Below are 8041 nucleotides of genomic sequence, written 5' to 3'. Positions count from 1 at the left end.
ATAGCTAATAAATTAACATTTTAATCGAATTTAAGTATATGGCTAATATTTGCAACATTCGTAAATTTTACATCTAAGCACAGTTAATCGCCGCTACCTTTTAATAAAGCTAACGGGTGTTGATTTGGACCACAGATTAAACATTTAAGTATCTACATAGTAATATTACTTATAATTGACCGCGCTTTGTGGGAAAGATAGCGTTATTTGGAGATAGGCAACTCACGTCTTCTGTTATCTATGAAATAACGGTGCCGGGCATTCGATGCTCGACAGATAAGAAATGCACTAAATTGTGATTTATATATCATATTTATAATTTGCAAACAGTCCTGACTCGGAATATATTTGTAATATTATGATATCAACGGTTTGAATCATCATTAAATCGCCTTTGTTGTTTCAGCTATAAATTCATTCAGCAGTCGCAATTTTTTATTCATCACATATGATATCAAAAGCCTGGCGTATCAATAGATGATAAAAAACACACTTTTTTTACTGTTCTAAAATTATAGTAGTGTTATTATCGATAATTTCAATTCGGGAATATCCATCATATCATATCTGCAATTGTAATATTATATATATGTAATTAAAACAATTGCTGTATGCAGAATAAAATGTGCCTAAAACCACAATTGTATGAACAATAGGACAACATTAGAGTCAGGGTAAGCAATGTTCAGGGTGTGCGTTACGAGGTCGTTATTAGTGCGGTTGGGATATGGTTATGTTCGCATTGTCACACCGCACGCTGCGAACTCACATCATAAACTCAAACAAAAGACAATCAACATTTTATTATTCTCACGGAATATAACATTTGTGATGCATATTATTGCGTGGAATAAATTTTATACCACCTCTAAAGTACGCAAAGTTGCAACCTATCACAAAATTTAATTAATAATATTACAATAACTCAATGAAAATAAAATATGAATGCACCCGTCCACGACCACTCGGACGTTTGGCGCGGTATCGTTTTAGCGCGTGTCGTCGATCCACGATGCTATCTCATTGTTTATAGAGAACGCTAACAAGACGCACCATGTCGAGGCCGTCCCCAGATACAGGACCTAGATAATAGGAGATATTGTAAGAAATAACAATCTCGCAGTCCCGCAGTCCGCCATTTAAGGTGCCATTTATTGATTATGATATTATGTATTTATGTAATTATTATTATTCTCATTTTAAATGCCACATCAAGTATCTACTTAACATCTTCTATCAACATTATTGGAGTGACCTTATTATATCGAACCGTAACATGGAGCGTGCCGCAACAGGCAGCACAATCGATAGAAAGTTGACAAAACGTTAATACAATGAATGACGCTAATTTTATGCAATTTCTTTAACTTGTACAAATGTAGTAACCGTTTCTTTACTGTTCGTTACGTAGATATGTACTTCAAAGACCACACAATTTTTAAAAAATTACTGTTTTGTTACATGCTATCTCATATTTCAACATAGGACCAGGTACGTATAATTAATATTCTCTTTGCATTCTAGCTCGGAACTGCCATTAAATATTTCTTTCGTAATCAACAATGTATGCTAGATATTCTTCTTTCATTTGTAGTTCCTATGCTCCTTATTCTCCATACAGCTAAAATTATTAATCAAGTATGATTATAATAGGCCGCAAATGTTGCTTCAATCTAGTATAACCTTCTGGCATACTGACAGTCATTTTATTTAAGAACGAGCTGTTATAAAGAATAGCTATTCGAGAGCTAGGGGAATAGGGAACAGTTGACAGCGCTGCTGTTCTGGCTAGATTCAGGTGCTGAGTGAGTGTGATGTTTCAGTGCGGCTACCTCGAGGGGCTGCGCTCATCACTCGGTGGCTGGACGCAGAAAGTTAAATCATGGTACTGGGGACGACCTCTAGTAAGTGGCCCGGCCTTCCACCGTCGGAATAATCAGCGATCTGTCCTAGCACATTGACGATTATTACTTTTGCACGATATCTATTAAATTCCTTTTTCAAAATTCTCGCTTTAAAATCGGAAGGATTGCTTGATGTTAGAAACTTCTGTTACCACTTTTGTTATTGTTGCACATTATATTTTGTCGATACCTATGTTAGTTTTATGTTCGATTCGGAGTAGTTTTACGCACATTTATTTCCATTTCGGTTATTTTTCATTTCGTCTGTCTTTTTTGTTAGCCTGTAGAGATGGATGAGAGTAATATTGTGCATGAAACAGTTTTGTAGCTATCGAGTCTATTCGACCGGATATTTCGAAAATATTTAGATCGGCTATACTTCTAAAATATTTCGTGATTGTGAGTTTCAGATTTGATTTTGTTTATCGTTTTATAAATGGTCAATGCTACTCTTTATTTATTTATTTTATTTGCTGCGCAATTTTCATTTTCTAAATCGGCTCTGTTCCTATATAAATATGCTAATTGGTTTAAAGACTCCTCATGAAACCAAAACCGACACTTGTATAATACGTTTGTACCACGCCACCGAGTGATCGAAAAGCATGATTATATGCCTCCAGCTCACATCTCACTTACAGCTTCTCGATACATTCAACATACGGACCATTTACATTCCTGTAACTGAGAGGCACAAGGTCTTTGTGAATAATTCCAGATAACTCAGGAGAACTCCTTCCCTCTGCCACCCAGCTACACTATCCTATATTAGAGCACAAAGTTGTTTTAGAGGCTGAAGATTTTGCTGTTAGAGTAGCGTCACAGTTTAGTATGAATGTTGTATATAGTATGTATTAGGAGGTTTTATTTAGTTAGAAAGTAAGTACTCTTGTGAATATTTTAAAGAAGTTTTAGAAGTTACTGTTGAAGCCTCAATCAAGTAATTCTTACTAACAAAGTCATGTGTACCTACATTTCCTTTGTGTATAAATTTCTTATCTTTTAACAGGAACTAGCACACAAATTATCGCGTAGTTTCGACATGAAGGAAGAGGGAGGTGCATTGTTAGAAGATCGGGGAGGCATACGAAGGCACCAATCTATGCAACGATTACAACACGGGGAAGGCCAAGGGGATGAGAGTCGTTCTGCAAGAGTCGTGCCAGACCATCATGGGAATCTACATATTACTGTCAAGAAGACTAAACCAATCCTGGGTATTGCTATTGAAGGCGGGGCGAACACTAAGCATCCGCTACCGAGGATCATTAATATTCATGTAAGTAAATTTTCAAAATAATACAAATCTATGATATCTTGTGCATAAATTAGAACAACAGGAAAGAATTTTTTTTTTCCATAATCTCAAACTTCGAAAACTTAAAATTTTTAGTTGAGAAATATGGGAGATTGACCAGAATAATGTCCCCTTACAGATTCAAATACTTCAACTAACTTATATCGTGAAACTTATTCATTAGCATTATGACGAGTTTATAAACTGGATGAGAGTTAATGTATTTTCAATGAAACTGTTACTTTAAAATGGGTGTACGTTAAGCAATTTTATGTAAGACGGATTACCCATTCTGTGAATGATTTTAATTTCGATAAAACTTATTTTCTTCAGGTTTCATTCAGATTGCTCATGCACTTCCGCAATTATAAAGTTCTTAAAGTCAGTAACAATGCGCGTCACAATTCCCTAGCTATATTTTAATGATTGAAATTCAAGGAGCACGGTTCAGCGTACGAGGCGGGCGGCTTGGAAGTGGGTCAATTAATACTCGCGGTGGACGGACATCGCGTCGAGGGAATGCAGCATCAGGAAGTGGCCAGGCTTATAGCCGAGTCGTTTGCGCAGAGAGATAAACCAGTTAGTAAATTGGATGATAATATTATATAATGTGTACTTGTAGTTGTGTGTTAATTTACGTAAAGTGTTTTAAATATGTTTGATTGTGATTTGTGAAAAGTTCAATCTACAAGAAATAATATAAAATATAGAAAATCCGATTAAAATACACATATGTCAGTTGTCACCCTATAACTTTAATAATACAAAATTTATCTCTTTCAGGAAATCGAGTTTCTAGTTGTGGAGGCGAAAAAATCGAACCTTGAACCAAAGCCAACTGCACTAATATTTCTGGAGGCCTAACATCTACTGTCCCTCCCCGCCAGCGACCCGCCGGCCGCGCTGGGCAGCGCGACGCCGGGGGTCGACCTCACCGCGCACACCACGGAATAGCCAACTCCAACCTGCGCTGCCACATGCTCTTCTAAACGGGATACTGACTCTATACGCGCCTGCGTCTTCTTTCAGAGCAATTATTGCGACGTGAGACTCAAGTGTCGCAAACGACAGTTACTAAGAAAATAACAATTGCTCGATTATCACGTCAGGCGCTTAGTCAGTATACGTTCGCTCTACGAATTCAATCCGAACGAATGAATGAAATTAGACGTGCAACGGACTGAAATGAGAAAGTCACGCAGGTTCTGTGAAGGCTTATACAAAATTAATGGCACAAGGGAGGCGAATAAATATATCAAAAAATAATATGAAAAAATTACTCACAAAGCACACTGCCCAATAAATCGGTTCTCGAAATGAATTGTCCCACTTCTCCACCGGGATTTTATGGGTAGTCAAACAAATTTTGGAAATTGTTTTCTAGAATATAGAAATTACCAATTTTACCAGTAGTGGTGACTGAATTTTATAACAATGTTCTACTTTTACTAAAACATCATAAATTAATCTAAAACATTTTAAATAAACTCATAACTTCACGAGTAAAATTCGCAGGTAGGTTTGTTCGATACATCACGATTAAACGAATAGAACTAGAATGTAAAGTCGCGACGATAACATAGTTTTGCTAACATAGATTGGCATTGGTGCTACGGGTAACTGATCATCTTAAATATTATTTTGTAACATTCGATCGCTTTCATATTAGCATCACTAAAGTTACTTTAGAGCTTCGCGTACATTTCATTAAAGATTTCGCGTCATCCATGTGCCATCAACGTTGCATCGAGTACTATTTAATACGCGGGTCATCTCATCCCAGGTCGTTGTATCGACGGTAGACTTAGATAGGCCCTAGAGCATCATCACGACAGCGGTAGAGCAGAGCTTGTAGCACGCGGCGCTCACTGAGCAAGCTGTTTGCAGTAACGATCAACATCAACATTAACAATCGACTGACACAATACTTTTCACCGAAAACAATGAAGAATGTCAATGATGACATATAATATGTTACAGTATTTATAATGAAACCCCAACAAAAGTAATTCACATAAAATTTCCCACCATCCTCAATTATTATAGACCAGTTTGCTTGGTAAAGAAAACATAGGAGCGCCTAGCATGTCATTCCATAAGGTAGTTAAGCGGTGAGTTTAGGAGGTTATGGCGGAGAGGGATTTAGCCCACTCTTTTATTTAATGTATACAAATATATAATTAATTGGTGTGTGCAATATAATAAATTTTATGTTAGATGTTAGTTATTAATGACCCTGTGTCAGTTTTATGTCAGTCCTAATCGATAGATTTCAGTAAAGATAAAAAAACATGGCTATTAGTTGCTTTGCTTTTGAGTAATGCAATAGCTGAAATTACATTCAGACTTTTCAATAACTAAAGGTCGAGAACCTTATCAGCGGATAACAAAAATATGGGCGCATTGAAAAGGTTATATTATGAAATTAATGATGAAGAGACTGAATGGAAATTTTCTTTCGTTTCTCAATTGTATTCGGCTATGGAAAATAATATTAATCAGTCATTGTCGTTCTCGCTGAAGCTTCTAATCGATGTACAGGTGTAGATAATGAATTGTCACTACTATATAACCCACAAATGTACCTATTTACTACATAAGTGTCGTAACCAGTCATATTTAATGTTTTATCTGAGATGCATTTAAATTGTAAATATATATATAATGTGCTCGTTCAATATTACATAAGCTGTAAATACGAGTTACTGTAAAATACTTATATATTTATTATGATATTTCAAGTTAGTGCCAAAAGCATACAATCCTTCAACTATGTATTGTTGTACAGTAAAAAATACAAATGCAGTTTTCTATTCCGAACTTATAGACCGCTATTTCACAAGATACGCTTTTTAATATTAGGATTTGTATAATTAGCTATGTAAATTGACAAAATATAAACGGCATATTTATAATTTATTTTTAAAATATATTTTATTGTAAAAATAATATTATCTATTAATAAATTGCATGTTCTATTCATATATAGCTTTTAGATCATTTGAAACCATCAAAACTTAACTTTAATTTGAAAATTAAAAAAAAAGTTATATTTTATCATTTGGACGGTTATCTTTTCAAATTGATGTACTCAATTCACTAAAAAATGTATGATAATTATTAATTACTCATAATTATCTGAATTCTGAATGATAGATGATAGCATTACCGATCGAGTAGTTTCAAATTTTTGTTTATTGGTATGAATAGAGAAGAAATTATATTTATTCATTAAAATATTTACGTAGTTTGTGTCATTATATGTATTACAATATTAAGTGTTTGTATTATCTAATTCTTTGCTTTGATATCAATTAAATATTTTAGGAAATTGGTATGTTATATTTTATAAAGATTAAAGTATTTGCGACAAATGTCAATTCATTTAACAAAGCAATGTTAAAATATATTTTAGTGCCTATTTAATAGGTTATATTAGTTTAGCCATAACAAATGATATACGTATAATAAAGCATATAACAATCACTATTTTGTTTGTCGTCTTGTCCACAGTATAAAAACAAAATGAATCCATAGTGCAGACTGTTACATTAATTCCCAAGTCACTTGCACAAGATGTTATTATGAAGCTGCCTTAACCGTTGTGCTAGGTATATTAATTAATAACAAATATGACAAATAATTATTTTAATAGAAAAGAATTATCTATATTTTCATTTACACACAACTCGTAACCAGTGTTAAAGTATTTAAATTCTAAATGCATTAAACGCTTTCCAATGATGTTTTTTTTGTATCTCGATTTTTATTGCTTGTCCAGCAAATTCCTATCTATTCTATACCGTCCATTTATTTTTCCTTAGTTGACCTAATTAATGTGATTATTGTGAATAATATAAGGACTTAGCTCCTGAACGTTTTTAAACTTAATTAGGTTAAATACAATTACCTATACTTCGCGCTGGCATTATGTTGGAAAGATCTATATTGTAGTTCGTTGTTAAGTTTGCCGTTGATAACAAAAATATATTGTTACCTAGATAATAATTGTTTTGTTTTATTTATTCCCTGTGCCTACACGAAAGTTTTCAAAAACATTGTGTATAAAAATCGTACGTTGATTTAAAACTGAGATTTTATTAGAGTAGCACACTTGTAAACTATTCGCAATATGGGCATTCGATGGCATTAAGATTAGATGTATGAGGAAAATTCGTTAATTAAATAAATGTCCATATTGCTGATTATAAATGTTATCGTAAGAAGTTAACGAAGACAGTATTCTAAAATTAAATACAAAGAGGATAATAAAGAGCTACTTTTAAGCGTTAACAAAGCGCAATAATACATAAATCATTTCACTTTCTTAAAGCAACTATCTTGATTTATAGCATTGTGTTGAGTTGAGTCAAGTGTTGCTAAGGTTTTCAATTCCAAAAATATAGTCTGTATGACATTATCATAGTAAGAACAAATTTGTTCAAAAATTTATTAATCAAGAGATAAAAGAAAGTGTTAATTTACTTGCATACTGAAATGTATCTTTGGCACATTAAAGACATCGCAATGTAATTTAGTTGTAACGTTAAATATTTAAAAAGAAATGAAAAACATTCGACGTCAAATGACGCCACATAATTTTATCAGTGACACGAAATTACCAAAACATTTATTGTTTTGGAATAATTGTGTAAACATAAAACAATCAAGATAAACTAAGCACGACCTACGAGTACAATGGGCGGGGATTTTATGGATTTAATTTCCAATAGCCCGTTTTCATATACTATGATGATACTGAGAGTAAAATTTCAAGGTCATGGCAATACCGTCATGTAGTTAGGCGACGATCTTGGTATCTGAAATTTGAATCTTGCCA

General features: G+C 33.6%; 1 protein-coding gene across 1 annotated transcript in view; it reads left to right on the top strand.

Annotated features, from left to right (window-relative positions):
- The window catches only part of LOC149490321 (whirlin-like), a 58556-nt gene extending 51353 nt beyond the window's left edge, over positions 1 to 7203 (top strand). Inside the window, exons 16-18 of the mRNA XM_089703084.1 lie at positions 2914 to 3183; positions 3640 to 3780; positions 3985 to 7203. Of these exons, the coding sequence (XP_089559210.1) occupies positions 2914 to 3183; positions 3640 to 3780; positions 3985 to 4065 (492 nt within the window). The 3' untranslated portion in view covers positions 4066 to 7203. The remainder of the gene's footprint in view (positions 1 to 2913; positions 3184 to 3639; positions 3781 to 3984) is intronic.
- Positions 7204 to 8041: the final 838 nt, after the last annotated feature.

Source organism: Colias philodice, chromosome 2 (assembly GCF_061535455.1).
Source record: "Colias philodice isolate Cphi_HAF_F1 chromosome 2, ilColPhil1 Martin Lab GWU primary, whole genome shotgun sequence".
NCBI classification, from domain to species: Eukaryota; Metazoa; Arthropoda; class Insecta; order Lepidoptera; family Pieridae; genus Colias; species Colias philodice.
This window is presented reverse-complemented; position numbering and strand designations above follow the sequence as displayed.